This window comes from Lepus europaeus, chromosome 10 (assembly GCF_033115175.1).
Source record: "Lepus europaeus isolate LE1 chromosome 10, mLepTim1.pri, whole genome shotgun sequence".
Lineage (NCBI taxonomy): Eukaryota > Metazoa > Chordata > Mammalia > Lagomorpha > Leporidae > Lepus > Lepus europaeus.
Window position 1 is genome coordinate 16824332 of NC_084836.1, and position 25042 is coordinate 16849373.

The 25042-nt window shown below is 43.6% G+C and overlaps 2 protein-coding genes across 14 annotated transcripts in view; one reads left to right on the top strand and one right to left on the bottom strand.

Moving 5' to 3' along the window:
- The first annotated feature begins 101 nt into the window (after window positions 1–101).
- NFYB (nuclear transcription factor Y subunit beta) lies at window positions 102–18520 on the top strand. Of its 3 annotated transcripts, none has more exons than XM_062203009.1 (8): window positions 102–228; window positions 2747–2833; window positions 11064–11157; window positions 13733–13863; window positions 15583–15780; window positions 16514–16595; window positions 17325–17404; window positions 18083–18520. In XM_062203009.1, exons 2-8 carry the CDS (start codon window positions 2828–2830, stop codon window positions 18113–18115), a joined length of 624 nt encoding a protein of 207 aa, XP_062058993.1. In that variant the 5' UTR covers window positions 102–228; window positions 2747–2827; the 3' UTR covers window positions 18116–18520. The 3 variants fall into 3 exon arrangements, with proteins under 3 accessions (XP_062058993.1, XP_062058994.1, XP_062058995.1); XM_062203010.1 differs by lacking the exon at window positions 102–228 and adding an exon at window positions 837–1150; XM_062203011.1 differs by lacking the exon at window positions 102–228 and adding an exon at window positions 1433–1673.
- HCFC2 (host cell factor C2) overlaps window positions 5063–25042 on the bottom strand; it is an 83278-nt gene continuing 63298 nt past the window's right edge. For 4 of the 11 annotated variants that reach the window (XM_062203005.1, XM_062203002.1, XM_062203006.1 and 1 more), the window contains one exon: window positions 5063–5563. In XM_062203005.1, the coding sequence (XP_062058989.1) occupies window positions 5473–5563 (91 nt within the window). In that variant the 3' untranslated portion in view covers window positions 5063–5472. Of the gene's footprint in view, window positions 5564–14760; window positions 14903–21848; window positions 22110–25042 lie in introns of those variants that run through there. The other 7 variants (XM_062203001.1, XM_062202998.1, XM_062203007.1 and 4 more) reach the window with 6 other exon arrangements.

The window sequence follows — 25042 nt, forward strand, 5'->3', positions numbered from 1 at the left end:
CGCCACGGGAGCGCGCGCGGGCCGGGGCGGGGCCGGGGGCGGGGCCGCGGCGGGCGGGCGGGCGGTGCGGAGGGAGGGTGTCGCGCCGAGGGAAGCGGCCCGCGGCGGAGGGAGGGGAGGCCGAGTGCTGGAAGCGGAGCTCCGCGCTGGGACTGGTTCCTTCGCAGCCATTTTCTGTCCAACCAAACAGCCGATTGGAGACGGGAGCCAACCAGGGCTGCATTGGAGGTTTGTGTCTCGCTTCGGCCAATGATCGCTCCTAAACCGACTCCACTTTAGCTCGAATGAAATGTCCGTCTCCTCCCGGCGCCGTCCCCGCCGCCAACGCCGCCGCGGCCGGGGGCACTCGCCTCCCGCCCGCCCGCCCGGCCGGAGCCCGCACCCGGGCCGGGCCGGCGAGGCCGCTCCCGCTGCGGGCCTGCCGGGCCGGGAGCGGGCGCGGGGCCGCAGCGCGGCTCTTTGTGCGCGGGCCAGGCCGCCTCCCGCTCGCCGCCGCTGCGCTCCGAGCCCGAGGCCGAAGAGGGCTGCCGGCGGGGCACGGCCGGGGCCCCCGTCTCGGCGGCGGCGGCGCCCCGGGCCGGCTCCATTTTGTGCGGGGGGCCGGCCGGCTGGCGGGGGGCGCGCGGCCCGGGGGTCCCCGGCCCTGCCCCCCTCGGCCTCGGCCGCCCGCTCGTCGGTCCGCGGGGGCCTGGCCGGGCCCGGCCGCTTTGTCCGCCCGCACCCTCCGGCGCCGCGCGGCGGGCGGGAGACGGGCGTTGGGCGCGGGGGCCGGGCTGGCCGGGCCTGCGGGGGTCGGCGCCGCACGTGCGGGGCTGACAGGTCGCGGGCTCGGCCGTGGGGCCCCGGGCCAGCCCGCGCACCTGCGTGGGGGAGGCGGCGAGGTCCCCGGGAGGAAGGGATGGCTTTGGCGTCCCCGCAGTCCGCTTTGCACGTAAAGAATGCAGCCATCTGGCGGCTTGTGGTCCCTGGACTTGCCCCGAAGGTGGGAAGGAAGCCGTTCGGATTGGACCGAGGGTTCAGTCCTCGCTGGAGGGAGGCGGGAGGCTGAGCAGGGGCTCACGGAGCGGCGGTCTCCGAGAACAAAGAATTCCAGAGCACCCACAAATCGTAATCTCGCCCGAAGTGCTAGAACAAGATGCTAGAAACACGGGTAGGTAGCTGGCGTGCGACCTCTAAAAAAAATGGCACCCCTGGCCGGCGTGGGCTCCCTAGTTCTGTACCTGTGCGGACTCAGCGCTCCGGGTGTGGAAGGTGATCAGCAGTGTAGAGTGATGAGGCAAACTGATCAGTATCAGTGGCATTAATAAGTAGGGGTTTTATTTATAAAATATTGAAAGTTTAACCAGAATTCCTTAAAAAGCCACTTATTCCTTCCCTGTGCTGCTCTTGTAGGTTAATTTAGGGACGATGTTGGTGCCAGAGAATGGAGCCTGGAGGAAGGGACTGCTGCTTTTCTTAGATACAAATTTGCATTTCTGCAAACATTAAACAGATGTATGCATTCCCTTGAGCTTTTACATATATCATGACCAGCTCTCCAAGTGTCTACCCTCGGAGGTGATGGCGTTCTTCTTTAATGCATTACATCTAAATATATATTGAGCCACCTATTTGGATGAGTGACTGTGGGGTTGTGTGGCTCACTCCACCTCCCACCACCACCCCCATTCCAAGTAAGACACGAGTATATATAGCTCCTGTGCTTTAAGTGTGCTAAGGATTTAGATTTTCCCAAAGGCAGACTTAAAAATAACATTCCTAGCTACAAAGAAGAAATTTTTCTAGCTGGTTTTGGGGTTAGAAAGAGGACACTATTTGAAAAGAAATTTAAATTACTTTTTAAGATTATAGCAGACGTCAGGTGGTCTTTGCTGCCTGGACCCTCTCAATGGCATTTTAAAGATTCAATTCAGTGGCTACAATTTTGTCTGTAATTTCCTGAATTTCATGCTTGAATGCCTATCTGTATTTCTTCTCCTTTTAGAATTAATGCGGAAAGGGTGTGTTTTTGTTTTGTCTCCTTCCCTACTTGTTTCACTTGAAAAAAGGAGAGCAGCAAATGAGAAGTGAAGGTTGTAACATTGTAACTGATCCTAATTTATTCAGCTATTTATGCCTTAAGGTTGAAGTGCTGTTCAGATGCAATTTTAGCACAAAATGGTGGTGCTTCAAAATTAGAAGTATAAGGGTCTTAATTGTGGTGTCTCTTGTGTGTTCTTGGGTAGCCTGTCTCATCTTTGCAGTCTAATCTGAGATACTTAACAGTATCACGTTCGGAGATAATTTTTTACTCTTTCTCAGCCTTAAAATACCTAAATCTCACTCTGAAACATTAAGAAAACCACCACCAAAAATTGAGTTGATAAGTGGAGTGTTTGTGTCTTAGATGTTAGTTTGAAATATTGCTTACTTGAAATGTAGGTTAGAGGTGTAATTTTTGGTTTCGTGCATATTGTGGATTTTGATCCCTGTTGGGTGTATTGTGATGACTGTTTATAATGAACCTCACTAAATTTGGGGTTACACTGGAAGACCAAGCTGCCCTTCCCTGCTGTGGCATTATCTTTTCTGTAAGTTCTCCAAAATAATTCTTCTAATTCAACAAACATTTATACTGCATTTCTGTTCTCACCGCTTTACACCAGGTACTCATAGTAGCTCAAATTATATATGCCGTCTTTAATTGTACTAGAAAGTAAGCCTGCAGGCTCTATATTTTTACTCCTAATAGGTGTTTATCTTTTAGGTTGGAATTGGGCAGAGATCAGACACCTTTTTAAAAAGGTGTTCTTGAGCACCACTGGCACCACGGTCCTGACAGTATTTCATGACAGTAAGTATGTTTTACCATTTCGGTGGTTAATGAGATTTGAACCGTAATTGGCTGGAAACAAAGTTATGGTGGATTTGTGCTGGAGATTCCTAATGCGATGGGTACCTTTCAATTCTAGGCAGATGGTGTCTTTGCTCTTCCCTGTGCTCCCTTCTCAGTTACTTGCCTATGGGAAGGGTTTCCCATGGCCGGTAAGTGCTGCGAGGCTCCAAGGCAAACCGCCTGTCCCAGCCAGTAAGGGGCTCTTTGGCTGGTACGGCTTTGGTCCAGTTAAGTACTGTGAGGGCAGTCACGTGCTGAATGGAAAGTGCTGACCCAAATGCAGTGCAGGTGGAGAGGTGAGGTCTGGTGGGCCTCGGTAGTTGGGAATGTCGGGGTGGGAGGAGCCTTGAAGGGGGAGTGGGGTTTGGTGCGCTGGAAGGTTTCACCAACAGCCGAAGCCTGGCGGCACCAGTTAATAACCAGTTAGGGGATGGGGAGCAGAGGTGCGTGGTCTGAATGGAGATTTCACAGGATGGTAAGGTCGGGAAGAGAAGGCACGTGGCCTGTCTGGGTATTTAGCTCTGCATCTGCTACTGCATCTGTGACCTCTGGCGTTCCCAGCGTCGAGCCATAGTTGCCACACTCCTAAGAGGAAAGACCTGCATTCCGTTGATCGTTGGTAGCACTAAGATGTTTCTGGGCCTTGAAGACACAGCACAGATGAAGCTCGCTTAGGTTAGGTGCGAGCAGGCCAGGGAAAGTCATGAAAACCAGGTCTGGCTTTGACTCAGGAGACCATTTAGAACTTCAGGAACCAGTTCAAGGTCGGTAGGAGCAGTGTCATGGAAGGTACTCTTCAGATTTGGTCGGAATCCTGGAGGAACCAGAAAGGAGGGGCAGCCCCAGGAGACATTTTGGCTGAGTTAACAGATGAGGTAGGGCTTCAGGGATGTGGGGGACCCTAAGGTGACACTGGCATACTTAGCCTGGAAGAGTGGAAGGCTGGCGGTATTCTTAGAATCCCAGGTTGGAGAGGAGTGCTCTCTCCGGTCCTCTTGCTGGGCGGGGAGTGGTCGGACAGGTTCAGTGTGGGGGCTACTTGGGTGGCAGGCAGGGTATTGGTTGTGGGTTTGGGACTTGTATGTGTGGAAGTGATAATAAAAGAGTTCATGGAGAGAGGAAAGGAAGAAAGGAAACGGTCACCTTGGATGGGAACTGAGAGTTTAGGGGTAGAGAGGAAAGAATACTGCATTGGAATCCAGGGGAGCAGAGAATTCTAGGCACAAAAGAGGAGCCGTCAGGGGCCAGCTCTCCTTCGAACAGCGAGTTAGGCCAAAAGCAAAATCAGCGACAGCTCTTAAGAGTGGTTTTCATGTTGTGTTAGGCCAAGAAGCACGCATCAGGGAGTTTCAGTAGACATGCAGAGGTGTGCAGGGACTGTGTGCCTGGGTGAGAATGAGCGGGCAGAAGGACGGTTCTGTCTCCGTGCCCTTCCGTGTGTTTAATGAGGGAGACTAAGCATGCTTAAGGAGGACTGCAGGTACCTTAGCCATGACAAGTGTTGCTTCCTGTCCTGGAAGAAATAAGAGGACTTTGATACAAAGAACAGGCTAAGTTCCATGAAAGCAAGCTCTCTTGCCTGCAAGGAACGATGAGAACTGTGTTGGAAGGGACAGTCATAATGGTAGGTTATGTTGGTTGAGTTCTTAGTAAGTATCCAACTTTTATAAGTGCTTTCGATACAGGAACGTCTCATAGCAAATCCATTTTAAAAACGAGGAGGCTGGAACAGAGTATGGTTGTTCACACAGCTAACAGATGGGGAGCCAAGCTCCAAACCCAGGCAGTCTCTAGGAGCAAGTGCTCCTAACCAATTTACAAATACTGCCCTTGTTTGAGAAGCTACCTGAATGTCTTCAGTATGTAATCCACAGACTTAAAATTTAGAGGGGAATTGAAACGTCAGGACTATGGGAAAAACTACCAGGAATGAATACTGTAAGAACCTGGTATCTGAAGTTTTGGATTTCAGTTCCTTCTACTGTGCCACCTTGGGCAAAATAGTGCCCTCCTAGACTCCGTCTTCTCACTGTTTTATAAGGTTGTGAACACTGTGTAAGATATTTAGAAAGTGGTCAGTGACTATAAACATATTAAAGAGGTTGCTACTTAATGTATTTGTGCAACAAGTTATTAGCAGTTTAAATATGCTACATTGAAAATAGAAAATTAACTCACTTAGCCATTGTTTCATTAACTTAATGGGCTTTAAGTCCTGTTTGTCCATATTTATCCATTCCCTTGGATCTGAGTAGTCATCACTTTACCATTCTCTGTCCGTTCTTTTACCAGGCAGGGAAGCGTCACAGCTGCGCATGTCGGTGTCACTGCAAAGTCGTGGTTGCCAACTTCAGCTTCCAGGCTCTGCACTGCCGGCTCCCCTTGCTCTTCCCTTCCTCTCCCTTTCCCTGCAGGGGGAACTGTCTCCCCAGCCGTGAGGACGCCAGCAGTGCCCTTGTTCTTTCCTCGAGCTCTGCGCAGTCCTCGTGGCTTTCTCTGCTACCAAGCTCTCTGGTTGCTCTGCTTCTCTTGTTCTCCACTGCCGCCGCCCTGGGCCAGATGCTGAGAGAGATCATCACCTTGCCGGAAGTCATGTCCTAGCCACAGCATTGTAGCCTCACTGGTCTGCTGCCCCTGTTCTTGCTTCCCTCCAGGTCATTCTCCGTACCAGATGGTAGCCAGAGTGATCTTTTGGAAAAAAAAAAAAGAAATCTGATTTGCATTCTTGTTTGATTTGCTTATTTTTTTTTTTTAAGATTTATTTATTTATTTATTTGAAAGAGTTACACAGAGAGAGGAGAGGCAGGGAGAGAGAGAGAGGTCTTCGATCTGCTGGTTCACTCCCCAATTGGCCACAACGGCCGGAGCTATACTGATCCGAAGCCAGGAGCCAAGAGCCAAGAACCAGGAGCCAGGAGCCAAGCTACACCGATCCGAAGTCAGAAGCCAGGAGCTTCTTCCAGGTCTCCCACGCGGGTGCAGGGACCCAAGGACTTGGGCCATCTTCCACTGCTTTCCCAGGCCATAGCAGAGAGCTGGATGGGAAGAGGAGCAGCCGGGACTAGAACCAGTGCCCATATGGGATGCCGGCACTTCAGGCCAGGGCTTTAACCCGCTGCGCCACAGCGCTGGCCCCCCTTGATTTGCTTTTGCCCATAAAGTGCTGCTAGATTTAGCCCCTCCTGGGCTCCTCCGACTCTGCCAGTGCTGTATTTCTCTCTCCTCTGCCTGGGACATTTGTTCCCCCACCTTTCTTTGCCTAACTGATTTGTGCTCATCTTCCAGTCTCAGGTTAAATGTCATTTTCTAATACAGCTTCTCCTGACCTCTCACACTACTGAGATCTTTTTGAAATAAGCTCATGTAGCATGTAACAAAACTTCAGTTTTCCTTTTTTTAATATATAAAGATTTATTATATTTATTTGAAAAGGTCACAGAGAGAGAGGGAAAGGCAGAGGTCTTCCATTTGCTGGTTCATCCTGCAATGGCTGCAATGGCCAGGGCTGAGCCAGGAGCCAGGAGCTTTTTCTAGATCTCCCACATGGATGCAGGGACCCAAGCACTTGGACCATCCATTGCTGCTTTCCTAGGCACATTTACAGGGAGCTGGACTGTAAGTGGAGCAGCTGGGATGTGAACTGGTGCCCATATGGGATGCCAGAGTAGCAGGTGGCGGCTTTACTTGGTACACCACAATGCCAGCTCCAAACTTCAGTTTTTCTTAGCACTTAGCGTGAACAGTTATTGTAATTATTTGTGCTATATATAACATTTAATGGGTATTCCCATTGTGCTATGCTAAGGTTTTTTGTTCTATATTTATTTATTTGAAAGACAGACGCAGAGAGAGAGAGGGCTTCTATCTGCTGGTTCACTCCCCAAAATGGCCGCAGCGGCTGGAGCTGGGCTGATCTGAAGCCAGGAGCCAGGGGCGGCTTCTTGTTCTCAGGTCAGGGGCCCAAGGACTCGGGCCATCTTCCACTGCTTTCCCAGGCCACAGCAGAGAGCTGGATGGGAAGTGGAGGAGCTGGGACCAGAACCAGCACCCATATGGGATGCCGGCATTTCAGGTGGCAGCTTTACCCTCTCTGTCACAGTGCCAGCCCTGCTAACTTATCTCCTAAATAGTACAGTAGCCATGTGGGCTTAAATCCTGTTCTCATCCAACTTGCTCAAGGTCTCATGGATAGTAGGTAGCAGAGAATTCAAACTGGGTGATTGGATTCCTAGAGCCTGTTGTCTAGAAGTTCTAATAGGCTACCCTGTTCACCCCTGTCCCCTAGGTTACTTAACATTTGTCTTTTCTGCAAGGTGCAGACAGAAGCCTTGTATGTGTTGATTGCTATGGCACCAGCAAATAGCAGGGCCTGATAAACACCAAGTGCTCGCTCAGTAAATGTTTGCTGGTAGCTTCCTTACAGTCTGCACTCTGCTGTTCATTTTTATTAGAGGGTTTAGGACCCAGGAAGACCTTTGGACTATATCTGGCAAGTTGCTTCCATTATTTCTTTTATGTTGGAGAATGGCTGGCTTTTGAGAGTACTTCAAAAAGTTTGTGTGCTGGGGCCGGCGCTGTGGTGTAGCGGGTAAACCCACTGCTTGCGGTTCTGGCATCCCATATGGGCCCGGTTCAAGACCCAGCTGCTCCACTTGCTATCCAGCTCTCTGCTATGGCCTGGGAAAGCAGTGGAAGATGGCCCAAGTGCTTGGGCTCCTGTACTTGCGTGGGAGACCCAGAAGAAGCTTCTGGCTTCGGATTGGCCCAGCTCCGGCTGTTGTGGCTAATTGGGGAGTAAACCAGCGGATGGAAGACCTCTCTCTGCTGCTGCTTCTCTCTGTGTAACTCTTTGAAATAAATAAATAATCTTTAAAAAAAAAAAGTTTTTGAGGAGCCTTGTTGTTTTGCAGCCGGGTAAGCCACTGCTGCAATGCGGGCACTCCATACTGGATAGACTGCTGATTTGAGTCCTGGCTGCTCAGTTAACAGACAAGCTCCTAGCTAATGTGTCTTGGAAGGCAACAGAAGATGGCCCAGTACATGGGCCCCAGCCACTCACGTGGGAGACCTAGATGGGGTTCCTGGCTCCTAGCTTTGACCTGGCCCAGTCCTCGCAAAAGCGGGTGTTTGGGGAATTAACCAGTGGATAGAAGACCTCTTTCTCTCACTCTCTGTCACTCTGCCTTTCAAATAAATAAAAATAAATCAGAACAAAAACAAAAAGTCTATGAAAAAATGGAGTGAAAAGATACATTTATTTTGGTGCAGAAAATTTTGAAATCCAAAAACTTCATGGAAAACATATAATAATGGAAAAACTGCATGGGTTTCAAAATGTTTTTGCACTAAAATAGACTTATCTTCCATTTTCTCATAAACTTTTTGAAGTACCCTTATATTGTAAAGCATCAGATTTGTTGAATGAAAGTAGTGCCATGGGAGTTTCTAAGAAGGGAACATTCATTTTTTTAAAAATATTTATTTATTTTAAAGGCAGAGTTACAGAGAGGCAGAGGCAGGGAGAGAGAGAGATCTTCCATCTGCTGGTTCACTCCCCTGATGGCTACAACAGCTGGAGCTGTGCCGATCTGAAGCCAGGAGCCAGAAGCTTCTTCTGGGTCTTCCATGCAGGTGCAGGGGCCCAAGGACTTGGGCCATTTTCTACTGCCTTTCCAGGCCACAGCAGAGAGCTGGATCAGAAGTGGAGCGGCTGGAACTCAAACTGGTGCCCATATGAGATGCCGGCACTGTAGGCGGCAACCTTACCTGCTACGCCACAGTGCCGGCCCCTCCCTGGTATTTTAATAATGTCTTGTTCATTAGTTAATTGTAAAAGAATCATGGTGGGCCAGCACTGTGGCAAAGCTGGTAATTTTAAGTTTAATCCCATATGGGTGCCAGTTCTAGTCCTGGCTGTTCTAGGCCTAGGAAAGCAGTAGAAGATGGCCCAAGTGCTTGGGCCCCTGCACCCACCTGGGAGACCTGGAGGAAGCTCCTGGCTCCTGGCTTTGGATTGGCACAGCTCAGGCCATTGTGGCCATTTGGGGAGTGAACCACTGGATGGAAGACCTCTCTCTTTCTCTCTCCCCGTCTCTGTCTCTCTGTAAGTCTGCCTTTCAAATAAAAAATAAATTAAAAAAAAAAAAAAAGACTCATGGTATCTTGTGGACATTGGTTTAGCAAAGAATTTGCAATATTACCCAACTCTCACCCCGCAAAAAGATTTGTTTCCATTTGTAGGTTCTGATACAGCTATTTTGGTTCTGTCTCTTGTACCTTGATCTTCCTTTCATCATTTCAAAAAATATTCAACTGGGGGCCAGTGCTGTGGCACAGCAGTTGAGCTGGCATCCCATGTGGGTGCTGGTTCTGGTCCCCACTGCTCCGCTTCTGATCTGGCTCCTGCTGCGCACCTGGGAGATGGTGGAAAATGGCCCCAGTACCAGTGCCCCTGCACCCAGGGGAAAGACTGGGATGGAGTTCCTGACTCCTGGCTTCAACCTAGCCAGGTACTGGCTGTGGCAGCCATTTGGGGAGTGAACTAGAGCATGGAAGATCAGTTGATTTCTCGCTCTCCCTTCCTCTCCCTCTCTCTCTAACTTGGCTGTTCAAATGAATAAATCTTAAAAGATAGTCCAAGCTCTCCTAATTTACCACTCTTTCATAGCAAATATTAATACATCATCATGCTCACTAACTACACTCCTAGTATCTTGTTCACAATTTTGGATCAAAATGGCATGTTATATTTGGGTAATGTTTCACATGGAGTTGTTTTAGTTTGGGATGGGAAAGGTAGTGTTGTTATTTCCATTTTACATAGAAATTCATTAAACACACAGGGCCTCTTGGTTTCAGGGATCAATGGGAGAGCCAGAGTCAACTGACTGACTTTGTTTACTTCTTAGAGTAACAAAAAAGTAGCAATAAATCAGTGTATTAAAGGTATATGAATTCTGTTTTCTACCTCCTTAAAACAACCATATAAATTATGGAAATGTGTATCTACAATTAAATTAGACATCACAGTCAGCAGATCCATGAAAGAAATGTCATGTTATTAAAGACTTGGAAACTCGCCCAGTACTTGGTATTAGATAAAACCCCAACAGAGATGGGGAAGAGGACATGTGTTCTACAGGGACTAAAACACTGCAATTAATAATCTGGACTGGCATCTTACTAACCCTTATCTCATTGGCCTGAAAGCATGTATAAGTTATACTTAATGTATGCAACGCTTCTGATTCAGATAATGTATTTAAAATTTTCCTACTCACAAACAGCCAGGCCCTTCATGGTAGTGAATGGCAGCATTCGCAAAGCTTTCGAAAGCCTGAGATCTGCTATGTTGGTGAGACAGGTTGGGGCCAGTTCAGAACAGTTCACAATTCTGTTCACTTCGGAATTTCCCTCTTGGAATTCTGTTTAAGTAAAATTAAGCAGGCTTCTTGTAAAATTGTCATTTTAACGCTCATTCTTGTCTGTGGTTATAATTTTCCTATCTTCATATGCACATCTCCAGACTTCTCTCCTCCCCTCTCCTCTCTTCCTTTTTAAGAAACAAAGTTTGAGGAGTAGAGGGAAAATTAACCTTTGACTGGAATCGGAGGTGATGGGCTCATTCAAAATGAGGGTGTGCATTTGGATCGCACGTGTATAGAACTGTTCAGGGAATTCACGTGCTTCCTACACGAAGCAGCGGTGTGAACTGAGACGTAGTCTATTTTGGGTCTTCTGGGGGACAACAAAAGGTTTGCAGCAGGAACAAAAGGGTTTGCCCAGGAATATCAGCCTCAGCAGAAGAGCTCGAAGTGAGGAGCAGCGATGACTTCCAGTGAACTTACTGAGCTAGGCTTTGACCGTCATTCCAGGGATAAATTCAGTTCTGTGTCAGAGTGATCTGTACTGTATTTGAGGAGCAAGCAGTTGAAAAGAAAGAGGCAAATGCTTTAGAGTCATTTTCTTTTGTTTCTTAGGGCTCTATGCTTATCACTTGTGGAAGATGGATAAGAGAATCGAATTATTAAAAAGTTTCCAAAGGAAGACATATGTTTTCTCCTAAAAAGTTTACAGCTATGAAAAATGTATTTGATCCATCGTAATGACAGTTTATGAGCCCTGAATCTATTATGTATTTCAGTGCAGCCTTCACTGAAGAGTATTGGAAATCTTTTTTTCCTCCTAGATGGACGGTGACAGTTCTACCACAGACGCTTCTCAACTGGGAATTTCTGCAGACTACATTGGAGGGAGCCACTACGTGATACAGCCTCACGATGGTAAGAGGCCCACTCTGAAACCAAATTCACAAGTAGAAACAAGTTAGGAGGTAGAATTGTATTAAATATGATGTTCTAGGTTACTTAACAGAACAATTAGCAGCTTTAGTCACAGATCATGAAAGTTGAAAAAGGTCTAACATGCTATATTAAAAATAGTCTTCAAAACAGTTCAAGTCCTAGAAAGGAATTTGTAAAAGTATGCCTTTTTAAAAAACTTGTATAGCTTCTTTTAAAATTTATTACTGATTTCCTATTTAATAAATATGATTAATACTTAATAGACTAATAAAAATAGTTCTTTAGAGGGTGAGTTAAATTGCTAGGTGTATTTTTAGGACTTAACATACATACTTATTTTTGTTTTTCATTCAGTATTACCTTTAACTATGTCAGGGATTAGACTAGTAGTATTATGTTGACCTATCAGAAATAACTTACTTTTGTACCATCTTAAAAGTTTTAAAATTGGGGCCAGCGCTGTGGTGCAGTGGGTTAACACCCTGGCCTGAAGTGCTGGCATCCCATATGGGCACCCATTTGAGACCTGGCTGCTCCAATCCAGCTCTCTGCTGTGGCCTGGGAAAGCAGTAGAAGATGGCCCAAGTCCTTGGGCCGTTGCACCAGTGTGGGAGACCCGGAAGAAGCTCCTGGCTCCTGGCTTTGGATCGGTACAGCTCCTGCCATTGCAGCCAGTTGGGGAACAAACCATCGGATGGAAGATCTGACTCTCTCTCTCTCTGCCTTTCCTCTCTCTGTGTAGCTCTGACTTTCAAATAAACAAATAAATCTTTAAAAAAAAAAGTTTCAAAATTAATTTTAAATTAAATTTTTTAATTTTAATTTTTTAAAATTTTAATTTAAAATTTTTTAATATTTTAATTTTAAAAATGTTTATTTACTTGAAAGAAAAACAGAGATAGCGAGGGATATCCCATCTAGGTTTACTCCCTAAAGGTCTACAACATCTGGGCCTGGGCCCAGACTGAATCCAGGAGCCTAGCATTCAACCCGGGTCTCCAACCTGGGTGGCAAGGACCTGGGTACTGAGCTGTCATCTGTTGCCTCCTAGGGTGTGCATTAGCAGGAAACTGGAATTAGAAGCAGAGCTGGGGCTCAAATGCAGGCACTCCAATATGAGATGAGGGCATCCCAAGTAATATCAAATGCCTGCCCCTTTTGTGGCATTTTCATATGTGAAATTTTAAAAAGAGATTCTTGGAAAGCAGTTCCGGAGAGGAAGGGAATAGTTATTTCACACTAAAACAAACATTCAAATAAGTTCAATTTTATAACATCATTTAAACACATAAAAATGTAAATGGAATCAACCTGTATCAGCCTAAATATGTTGTTTATTATTTAGTCCACAAAGAGTGGGAAGTTTATTTACAAGATACTTTATTTAGTCATAAAAGAGTATTAAAACTTTAGTTATACTTAAATCTGTATAATTTGAAGATGTACTTTTGGGGAAGGCATTGTGGCGTAGCAGGTAAATCCGCCATGTGTGACACTGGCATCCTTTATGGGTGCTGGTTCGAGTCCTAGCTGCTCCACTTATGATCCAGCTCCCTGCTAAGATGCCTGGGAAAGCAGCAGAAGATGGCCCAAGTGCTGGGGCCCTGCACCCATGTTGGAGACCAGAAAGGAGCTCCGGACTCCTAGCTTTGATCTCGTTCAGTTCTAGCCATTGCGGCCATTTGGGGAGTGAACCAGTGGATGGAAGACCTCTCTCTCTGTCTCTGTCTCCCTCCCTCCCTCTCCGTCTCTCTCTCTCTCTCTCTCTCTCTCTCTGTAACTGTGCCTCTGTACCTTTCAAATAAATAAAAATAAATCTTTTTTAAAAAGTACTTTTATAAAACAGTAGGATCACCACTATACCTTTGTTCAAAAACTAGTTACAATATTAGTAATCCAGTTGGGGTATTGATACTCAAATCTACTCAAATTGTACATGGAATGTCCTTTTCTATACAGAGTTTTATAAGACTGTATATAAACAAACTTATATAAACTTTTAAAAGTTTTATATAAACTTTACCTAAAGAAGTTTATAGAAACTTGGCTTTGTATATATATACATAACCTCTTACGGTAGCAATATTTAAGGTTATGGTCTGTAAGTTTTATAGCTAAATTATGAAATAAGTATTTATGAGCACTTGCTCTGTAGAAGGTGCTTTCCAAGTCCTAGGAAACAAAGCTGATTCGTGGCATCAAGTAGCAAAAATCCTAACAGAGAAAATGCGAAATAAAAATAATCACATGTGGTACTTTATGAAACCTCGGTTTTGAATTATTATGGAGATGTTATTTGAGCTTTCTGAAGAATGAGTAGGTAGAATTTTAATGGGCATGATTGAGGAAAAAGACTTCTTGGTCAGTGGGTTTGAAATTAATGAATAGGTTCAGTTCTGCTCCTGAGAAAAAATGTGGAAAGAAATCCTAATCCCTGAGCAGAATTAGGAAATGAACACCAATGGTTCTCACTCCAGGTTGTTGCAGGTGGTTTTCTTCTTTCTCAAAGTAAAAAGTATGACAAGCTTTAAATCCAAAATTTTTATTTCTTTAGATACTGAGGACAGCATGAATGATCATGAAGACACAAATGGTTCAAAAGAAAGTTTCCGAGAACAAGATATATATCTTCCAATTGCAAATGTGGCTAGGATAATGAAGAATGCCATACCTCAAACAGGAAAGGTAATGGAGAGAAGTTTAACTAGCTTTTTCGGGGCAGAATGTAAACCTGTGAATACACAGTATATGAATGCTGTCAGGTCTTGATTTTAGTCACTCAGCCTTTCAGAAAATCAAATATTCCTTTGTCTACACACTCAGTTACTGAGCAGTGCTCCATCTTCAGTTCTGTCATGTTCCCAAATGCTGCCCTCTCCCAGCACTGGAAGCAGGTAAAATAGAATTCAAACTGTTTTGAAAAACAGGTACACTGGTGGGTTTAGGCATATGCAGTTGTAACTTTTATAATGTTGCAACAAAATTAGGTTATATTGGACTGTAGTAAAATCTCTTTAAAAATTCTGGTGTTTGCAAATAACTATTTTTACATAATTATAGATATCAACATAACCTTTCAACCGGTATGATTTCTTTTTAAAGTAGTTTGGTGGTCTTCAAACTTTTTTTTTTTTTTTTTTTTTTTTTTAATTTATTTGAGAGTCGCAGTGATACAGACAGAGAGCATGCTCCCAACTGCTGGTTTGCTCCTCAGATGCACACAACAACCAGCAGCCAGGGCCAAAGGCAGAGCCAGGAACTCATTGTGCATCTGCCAAAGAACCCAGTTGCTTGGACCATCACTGCTGCCCCCCAGCGCACACAGGAGTGGGATGCTGAAGTCAGGAGTCAGCGCTGAGTATAAAAGCCCAGGCATTGGAGCGGGGTTTTAGTGACTTAACTCCTAGACTAAACCTGGTCCCAGAGTAACTTTTACAACTCACTGTCACTCATTACTTGGTCTGAATAAAAATTCACATATATAACCTTTTCTATCATTTTATTGTAAAAGTACTTATGAAGGTAATAAGGCTTACAAACAAATACACCATTAAAATACCTCAGGAAACCGAGAAGTTCCAATTTGAGAGGTCCTCCTTATGTTTTAGAGGAAAAACTACTGATTCTGGCCTTAAAGGGTAGGCCTGTGCTGTCTAGTTCTGTGGCCATTAGCCACTTGTGTCTCCTGAGCACTTGAAATGTGGCTGGTCTGAGTTGAGATATGCTGGAAATATAAAACACATCAGATTTTGAACACTTAGTATGAAGAAAATAACTCAAATGTCTCACTTTAAAATTGACTCTATGTTTAAATGATCATAACCTGGGAGATATTGGATTAAATAAGGTATATTATTAAAATGAATTTCCTTTTTTTTTTTTTCTTTAAATGAGTACTGGAGAATTTAAAATGGTATTATCTTGCTTGACTGCTTTTATGTAACTTACTGACTTTCTCCAGGATGTAACATAGTCACCGAGTGGAAAGGCAGTGTCTTCAGCAAGAAGATGGTCATTTGTGTTATAAGTGGCTGTAGAATTGCATGATTAATCCATTACAGCTTCATTTTCAGATCCAAACCCTTGAGAATTGCCATGAGGTGGCAGGTGTGCGCTTCTGTAGGCAGGCTGTTTAATGAACTTGACCTGTACCTGACACTATATTCTCAACAGTAAGAAAATCAGAAAGTCACCATATGACAGTTTCATTTTTTTTAAGCTGTATGTGAATTCAGTTTCTGAGTTTGTGAGTTTTTTTCCTGGTATTCTTATTCATGAAAATGCTAAGGCAGAGAAGTAGTATGTGAGACAAATTCTTCTGAATAGCCGTTTAATTTTGCAGGTTATTAGGAAAGTGATGGCTGTATTCCCCTACAGATTTTCTTGTTTTTTTTTTCTCTTCAGATTGCAAAAGATGCCAAAGAATGTGTTCAAGAATGTGTGAGTGAGTTCATTAGCTTTATAACATCTGAAGCAAGTGAAAGGTGCCATCAAGAAAAACGGAAGACAATCAATGGAGAAGACATTCTCTTTGCCATGTCCACCTTGGGCTTTGACAGTTATGTGGAACCTCTGAAATTGTACCTTCAGAAATTCAGAGAGGTAAGTAAGATGTCCTCTGTTGGCTTTCAACAATACAAGATTCATTATTTATTTAAACTTTCAAAGGTTTTAAAAGTGTTACTCTGGGCCTGGCACTGTGGCATAGCATGTTGGGCTGCTGTCTGTGATGCCAGCCACCCACGTGGACACCAGTTTGAGCCCTGGCTGTTCCACTTCCAATCCAGCTCACTGCTGGTGTGCCCCAGAGGGCAGCGGAGGATGGCCCAAGTGCTTGGGCCCCCCTGTACCCACATGGGGAAACTGGGGGAGGCCTCTGGCCTCGGATTGGCTCAGCTCCATCCATTGCAGCTATTTGGGGAGTGATCCAGTTGATGGAGTGTCACCGTCTCTCTCTAGCTCTCCCTTATAACTCTGCTTTTCAAATAAATAAATAAATCTTTAAATAAAAATAAGTAAATAAATAAAATATATTATTCTGTATTCCTTTAATGTGGTTTGGAATTAGAATAATTTATTTTTATCCATAAATCCTTAAGGTTTTCTAGGTCATTACTGACACTGTGTTATAATGATTACTGCTAATATAAAAGGTATTTTAAGGGCTTCCTCATGTAATTACCTGGAAGTGGTAATAAATACTGTTTAGTGTTTGTAATAATAGAAGCTCCTAATTTTAGGCAGTAAATAAGCAGTCTCATTTTGGAAACTTTGATTTGAATACCAGTGACTACCTTTTTAATTTTTGTTTTTGTTTTTCATTTTCCTTCCCCAGGCTATGAAAGGAGAGAAAGGAATTGGTGGAGCAGTCACAGCTACAGATGGACTAAGTGAAGAGCTTACAGAGGAGGCATTCAGTAAGCAGTGTTATGATACAAGTCATGCAGGTTGTCAGCAGTGATTCATACTAAATGTTGGAGGTGCTATTTTTGGACTAGCTGCACTGAGTATTTTGACATTGTACTATTTTGAATACTTATTAGTTCATACTCATGTATTTGAAATCAGTAGATAATAAGTGTAGAAAATTTTAATTCTACACACATTATAATCTTTTACTGATTTTCCGTAGCTCCTAGTTTTTGGTTAAAAGTCATGTGAAATAGAAATATTGAGAATCATTGTTTATAATACAAAATCTTGTGGTTTAAATAAGTTTGAGCTAAGACCTCTTATTTAAAAATTGGCTATCATATTGTCATTGGTGAAATGAAAGGTATGTGGTAAATATATTTCTCATAAGTTATATATGTATGTATTCAACTAACCCTCGCTGTGTGGTGTAGGTCTCACGTGAATCAGACACTCCTTCCCATGTTTCTGAGATTGGTACAGTGGGCAATTAGCTTAAATATACTTCGTAAAGCTACAAGGATTCAGAAAATTGAAAAATACAATAGAAAAAAATGTGTTTTAGCATATTAGGGAACGTTTTAGAATGGAAAAATGTTAGATTTATGATTTTACCCACATTAAATAAGAGGCCGAATTACAAGGAGACATCAATAGCATAACCTTAAGGTTCAGTCTGAGAAAGTAGATGGGATTTTTTTCCCTCTAACTTTTTTTTTTTTTTTTTGTCTTAGCTAACCAGTTACCAGCTGGCTTAATAACTGCAGATGGTCAACAACAAAATGTTATGGTTTATACAACATCATATCAACAGGTACAGTACCTTCTTTGTATTTAAGTTACTTTAAAAGTTGATTATAGGCCGGTGCCATGGCTTAACAGGCTAATCCTCCACCTTGCGGCGCCGGCACACCGGGTTCTAGTCCCGGTTGGGGCGCCGGATTCTATCCCGGTTGCCCCTCTTCCAGGCCAGCTCTCTGCTATGGCCCGGGAAGGCAGTGGAGGATGGCCCAAGTGCTTGGGCCCTGCACCCGCATGGGAGACCAGGAGAAGCACCTGGCTCCTGCCTTTGGATCAGCGTGATGAGCCGGCCACAGCGGCCATTGGAGGGTGAACCAACGGCAAAGGAAGACCTTTCTCTCTGTCTCTCTCTCTCACTATCCACTCTGCCTATAAAAAAAAAAAAAAAAAAAGTTGATTATATTCATTTTTAACACAGGTAATTTTAATATATTAGTAATGATATAAAAGTTACTAAAAATTTTGTTTTCTCAAAGTATACATAATTAGCTATAATCTATAACTGGTTAAAAATACATACAGACATGTTTATATTTACATAGACAATTTGTAGGAAAATACCAGAAATGATTAAAATAGAAGGAAGCAGATTTTTCATTATCTGTTGTTTTTAGTCACTGAATGTTTATGATATGCATGTTACTTATAAACTATTTTTTTCCTAATTCTACTCAAATTTTTGTAATCTTAGATTTCTGGTGTTCAACAAATTCAGTTTTCATGATCTGAAGAAATGATGGGATGGAAGTGTAGAGAAGCAAGAGTGTGATTCTGGAACAGAGACATCAGAAAATGACTGGTGAAAAAATGTCTCTTTGTACATTAAATAGCTGTAATGTAGCTTCCTGATGCTTGACTAATTGAGGTGTTAATTCTGACTTGAGAATCTTTTTCATGAATGATTTTAAAAAAAATTTGGATTTTAAAGGTATTAAAATATTTTTGTTTTGTACGAGAGTTTGTTGCTCTGTATGACTCCTGTATGCATTGTATATTGCAATTTATTACTGTCAGAGATTTGTAGACAGTTTCTTATTTTCATATTGAATCATGTTACTTTTGTAATTCAAATAAGCAGCTGGGTTAATTCATGATGTTTGCCCTTTTAATAAAATACAAGGGTAGAGTTCATTTGAATGCAAGTTGCCTTTATTATAAATTTGAGTTTGTCTTGGCTATATATACTATCTTGCATGGTAACCTAGCTAGATTTTTACATTTGCCATATTTTATTAAAATTGATTTTTTTGGTAAAACATTCAAAGCAGCACCATTTTAAAAAATATAACTGAATAATTGTGAATGCAGAAGAAATTATTGTCTGCCCTATTAAACTTGGTGCCCATTAACAGTGTTTACACTGTTCATTGTGCCTGTTAATGTAGTTTTACTTATTAGAGCTTTCATTAAGACTAGATTTATTTTTGAGTTACATTATTATGAGTGTTAGAATTCATTTAAGTTCAACATAGTTCTAGAGCCCTTAAAATGGTGCCCCTTTTATTTGATATGATTTTTTTCAAAGCATATCTTCAAGTATTATAGTGTCCTCTTTCAGAAGGGGAATTTTATAGTCTGATGGTAAATGTCCTCATCTTACCTTTTTTTATTGAAATGTCAAGTTTCCTATTACACTATAGGAACCAAGAAATATTGGCTATCATTATGTGTACAGACCTTTTGCACGGTGAGTGAATGAGAATGAGAACAGAGTGAGTGCTATGAGCAATGTGAAATAGAAGCCATGACTTCTAGTATGCTGTCTTGATCTTTGCAATAAACTAAACTTAGATAATGTAACTTTGTATAATTTAGTAGTATGTACTTGGGTTGTTCCTTTTTTAAAGTAAGGATTTGTATTTTCTCATTTATTCTTTTTGGTGATAATTAACTTGAAGTAGATTTTTTTTTTATTTTAATATCACAAATTGCTGTTGTATATTTTGCCTAAATGGAAGTTTGAGTGAATGCCGTCTTTGATGAAGGACATTCAAATGTATAAGGCAGAGGCAGTCTCCCACTGACTGCCAGGAGCCTGTAAGGGCACATTTTGGCTACTCTAGGTAATAATTCCCTTCCTCCTACCCCCTTGTTTAAAAATAATCTTCATGATAGAAACTTCAAATGGGAAAAAAAGGGATGGGTAGTTACGCAGAATCAACTAGCATCCTACTATGTTGAAATAACCAATGTTAATATTTTGATAAATATCATTTGTCCTTTTACTTTGCAAAATATGTATATTTTTATAAAAATGGGTTCATTGTGCATACTGTTTTGTAACCTGCTTTTTTCACTTAACAATATATTGTGAATGTCTTTGCCAGGTCATGCAGTCTTCTGCATCATTTTTATTGGTTTATTATTCTATTGTATGAATGAATCATAATTTATTTACTCCTCCACTGGACATTTTGACTATTTACATCTTTTCAGATATAAACAGCAGTTCACTGAATCATGTGTATATCCATGACTGTTTTCTTAAAATGAATTCTCAGAATTGTTGGCTTACCAGACATGCATAATTTTAAGGCTTTTGATACTTACAAATGGATGTATTTTAAAAATGTCTTCCATTTGATTCAGGCAGTATGTCACTATATAACTGATAAAAGCACTTGGTCTTTGGTTATCGGATTCATTCTCTAAAATTACTCTAAAGATTGGAATATGTTTGAGTAAAGAATCAAGATAAGAAAGGAATTTCACAGCTTAAAATTGGTATATACCAAAACAAACTTCCAAACTTTAGGTACAGTCATGTCAACGCTGAGTTATGTGGCCTTCATACACAAGAAAGGAAATCAACATTTTGCATGTTTCAGACAACTACTGTCTTTTTATATGTGTGAGAATTAGGATGATTTTTTTACCTGGCCTGTGTTACATTTAATTGAATGTTTTGTTTTCTCCTCCTGAAACTTAGGATGTAAGCTGTCATGTTAACCTAAAAATGTTTTTTATGATTTTGTAAATATTGCTCTTGTAAGTATCTAAGACAGAAAATGGGTTTCAGGGACAAAAATGGTAGAAGGGACTTGAGTAGCTTGTCTGTCGCCTCACTATCTCACTATCTTGGGGCTTAGTGCACAGTGATGGTGGGGAGGGGAGTAGGGGGGCAGCATACACAGAGAGAGAGAGAGATCTTCTGTTAGTTTACTCCCTGTGAATGCCTGCCACAGGCTGGGGCTGGGCCAGGCCAAAGCCAGGAGCTAGGAACTCCATCTAGGTTTCATGCATGGGTGCAGGGGCCCAAGCATTTGGGTCTTCTCTGCTGCTTTCCCAGGTGGGGTTAGCAGTCAGCTGGATCAGAAGCACAGCAGCTGGGACCTCAGCCAGCACTCTGATTTGGGATACCAGCGTTGCAAGCGGCAGCTTAACCCACTGAACCACAGTGCTGACCCCAGGTTGTGTTTTCTTTAAAATCTACCTTCTTTATGGTAGACACTTTGGTATGATGGTGCTGGAAGCTATTTGTATTTCTTTTCCTAATGCAGTATAGAAATTATGCAGTGTTCTTTCTTCAGAAACATGCCTTATTGCCTGTTTTCTGGATTGCCTTAGTAGGTTATGTGAATACTAGTTACCTAATTTTAATTGAACATAGTTGCCTGTAATGCCCAAATAAAAGGATTTCCATAGCAGTTGCAATTGGGCTTGAAAAGTGAAAAGAAAAAAAGTTCTGCTATTTGCCAAAAATGCAATCTTCAAAAACTCTGTGGGAAAATGGAATTAAAAGTTTACTCTGGTACAAAAAATTTTAAAATGCATGTATTATTTTTTCATAATACATATTTTCCGTTAACTTTTTGAACCCCTCCCTTAGATAATTTCTCACAGGGGAAGTTATCAACAATCCAAGATGCATTGTTTGTTGCCTTATATGATTAAAATACACTTGAGTCACTCATAATAAATGATATTGGGTAAGATCTATGTAAAAAACTTTAGTTTTTTTTTTTTTTTAAGATTTATTTATTTACTTGAAAGTCAGAGTTACACAGAGAAAGAAGGAGAGGCAGAGAAAAGAGAAAGAGAGGTCTTCCATCCACTGATTCACTCCCCAGTTGGCTGCAATGGCCGGAGCTGCACCGATCTGAAGCCAGGAGCCAGGAGCTTCATCTGGGTATCCCGTGCGGGTGGCAGGGGCCCAAGGATATGGGCCATCTTCCACTACCTTCCCAGGCCATAGGAGAGAGCTGGATCAGAAGTGGAGCAGCCGGGGCTTGAACCGGGATGCTGGCACTGCAGGCAGCGGCTTTACCTGCTGTGCCACAGTGCCGGCCCCAGTCTGTTTTAAAATGTGTATTTTTGGTCTTCCTGAATTAGGCAATTTATATAACAGTCTTCAAAAAGCTGATGGAAAATACATAGTATGAAAAGATTGCAAGTATTTCAAAAGTTTTTTGCACTGAAATATACATCTTTTTTTTTTAATAAAGATTTTATTTATTTATTTGACAGGCAGAGTTACAGACAGTAACAGAGAGAGACAGAGAGGTCTTCCTTCCGTTGGTTCACTCCCCAAGTGGCCACAATGGTCGGAGCCGTGCTGATCCGAAGCCAGAGCCAGGTGATTCTTCCTAGTCTCTCACGCAGGCACAGGTGCCCAAGCATTTGGGCCATCCTCCTCTGCCTTCCCAGGCCACAGCAGAGAGCTGGTCTGGAAGAGGAGCCACCGGGACCAGAACCGGTGCCCATAAGGGATGCCGGTGCTGCAGGCAGAGGATCAACCATCTTTTAATTCCATTTCCCACAAACATTTTGAAGTACTTGCATACATTTATGTAAGTTAATAATCTGTATATATTGACCTTAGCTCTAAAGTAAGTCATAGAGTATTACAAGCTCATGAGTGAAAAAATGGAACACCCCTCCACTGTTTGTCAAGGAGCTGACCTCACTGGCTGGGAACACGCTGGGTAATCATTTGTAGCTTCTTTTGGAGCTGAAATGTTAGTTTTGTTTACTGCAAGTTTGGCTCCCTCTTGTGTTCCATCCACTGATGGCTTCCTGTGCCAAGTCCTGTGCCTCCTCCCTCCACCTGCACTGGCCTTAAACATTTAACACTTTGCTCCGTCTACAACGGTCTTTCTCTTCCTCTGCCTTAGTCCCACTCATCCCTCAGGCTTCAGTTTAAATTCATCAGGAAAGCCTTTTCTGTACTAACTGCCAAGACAGAAAATAGCACCACCCAAATCTGAGTAGCCTGTGTGCTGGGTACCCTATTTCAGGTATTTCTTTCACGACTGTACTTTTGTACTTGATGTTAAGGAGTTGTGAAGCCATAAGGCTGAATCCCTTCAAGTCACAGGCCAGATGGCACTGGTTTGGATTTGTCTCTCTGACTTCTTTCCATTGCCTTTAAAGATAGAAACCTGAGGCTGATATTGTGACACAGTGGGTAAAGACACCTCCTATGGCACCAGCATCCCAGTGGGTACTGGTTCAAGTCCTGGCTGCTCTACTTCTGATCCAGCTTCCTGCCAATGGCCTGGGAAAAGTATTGGATCATGGCCCAAGTGTTTTGGCCGCTGTAGCCACATGGGAGACCCAGATGAAGCTTCTGGCTCCTGACCTCAGCCTGGCCTAGCCCTGGCTGTTATGGCCATCTGGGGAGTGAACCGGGAAATGGAAAATCTGTCTCTCCCTATCCCTCTGTAACTCTTTCAAATCGAAAGAGAGAAAGAGAAACTTGCTTAATAGTCAAGTGACACCTTTCCCTAACCTTACTTTAGGGACTGTTTCCGTTTACACTGCATCTTAAATAGCTACCTGTGCAAGGCAATGTATTGCCAAAGTTAATGCCACCAGGTATGCCAAATTAGAATAGTAAGGAGGCAGGCATTTGGTGCAGCATTTAAAAAGCTGCTTGTATACTGCTTCCCGTAGTAGACGACCTGGGTTCATGTCCTAGTTCTCTAATTCTGGCTTCCGTATGCACACCCTTAGAGGCAGCAGTGATGTCTTGAATACTTGGGTCCCTGCTGCCCATGTAGGAGACCTGGGTTGAGTTCTCAGCTCCTGCATTCAGCCTGGCCCAGTCCTGGCTGTTGTTAGGCATCTGGGGAGTGAACCAGCACATGGGAGCTCTCCCCGTTTCCTCTCTTTGCCTTTCAAATAAACAACACATAGGCCGGCGCTGTGGCTCAACAGGCTAATCCTCCGCCTAGTGGCGCCGGCACACCAGGTTCTAGTCCCGGTCGGGGCACCACATTCTGTCCTGGTTGCCCCTCTTCCAGGCCAGCTCTCTGCTATGGCCTGGGAAAGCAGTGGAGGATGGCCCAAGTGCTTGGGCCCTGCACCCCATGGGAGACCAGGAGAAGCACCTGGCTCCTGCCTTCGGATCAGTGCGGTGCGCCGGCCACGGCGGCCATTGGAGGGTGAACCAAAGGCAAAAGGAAGACCTTTCTCTCTCTCTTCTCTCTCATTGTCCACTCTGCCTGTCAAAAAAAACAAAACAAAACTGAAAAATAAGAATAAAGTCAGTAAAATATGTACTGGCATTGTTTGTAGAATTTTAACGGCCATGTATTAGTTTTAGGAGTGCACATGACATATTAATAGGTAATTCCTCTATCTTCCATAAAAACACACTATGGGGGCCAGCGCTGTGGCGCAGTGGGTTAACACCCTGGCCTGAAGCACTAGCATCCCATTTGGGCCCCTGTTCGAGACCTGGCTGCTCTACTTCCAATCCAGCTCTCTGCTATGGCCTGGGATAGCAGTGGAAGATGGTCCAAGTTCTTGGGCCCCTGCACCTGTGTGGGAGACCCGGAAGAAGCTCCTGGCTCCTGGCTTCAGATCGGCGCAGCTCCGGCCGTTGCAGCCAACTGGGGAGTGAACCATTGGATGGAAGACCTCTCTCTCTCTCTCTGCCTCTCCTCTCTGTGTAACTCTTTCAAATAAATAAATAAATCTTAAAAAAAAAAACTACTACTGGCCGGCGCCGTGGCTTAACAGGCTAATCCTCCACCTTGCGGCACCGGCACACCGGCTTCTAGTCCCGGTTAGGGCGCCAGATTCTATCCCAGTTGCCCCTCTTCCAGGCCAGCTCTCTGCTATGGCCCGGGAAGGCAGTGGAGGATGGCCCAAGTCCTTGGGCCCTGCACCCGCATGGGAGACCAGGAGAAGCACCTGGCTCCTGGCTTCGGATCAGCGTGATGAGCCGGCCACAGTGGCCATTGGAGGGTGAACCAACGGCAAAAAGGAAGACCTTTCTCTCTCTCTCTCTCTCTCTCACTATCCACTCTGTCTGTCCCCCCCCCCAAAAAAAAATTTACTATTATAAAATTCTGACACTATCGCATAGACTTGATTCGTAAGGTATAACTTAGGGATTTTTTGATTGTCCTCTAAGAGGAAGCAGCAAGGTTTGTAAATGACTTTTGCACCTATTTTCCTAGGTGCCATTTCAGAGTACATCTGAAAGGTAATTCTGAACCTTGAACCTTGGTGTCTGAAAACAAGTTGCTGGGCGGAGATAAAGCATAACAGAAAGGGCTTTCGGCCAGGACAGGTCTGCCAAGGAAGCTCACTCATGCATCCCTAATCCCCAACATTAGCTCAATAAACCCAATCCAAATTGCGCCTCCCCCCCCCCCCCCAAACACCAAAGCAAACATTAAGAAAAGAACACAAAGGAGTA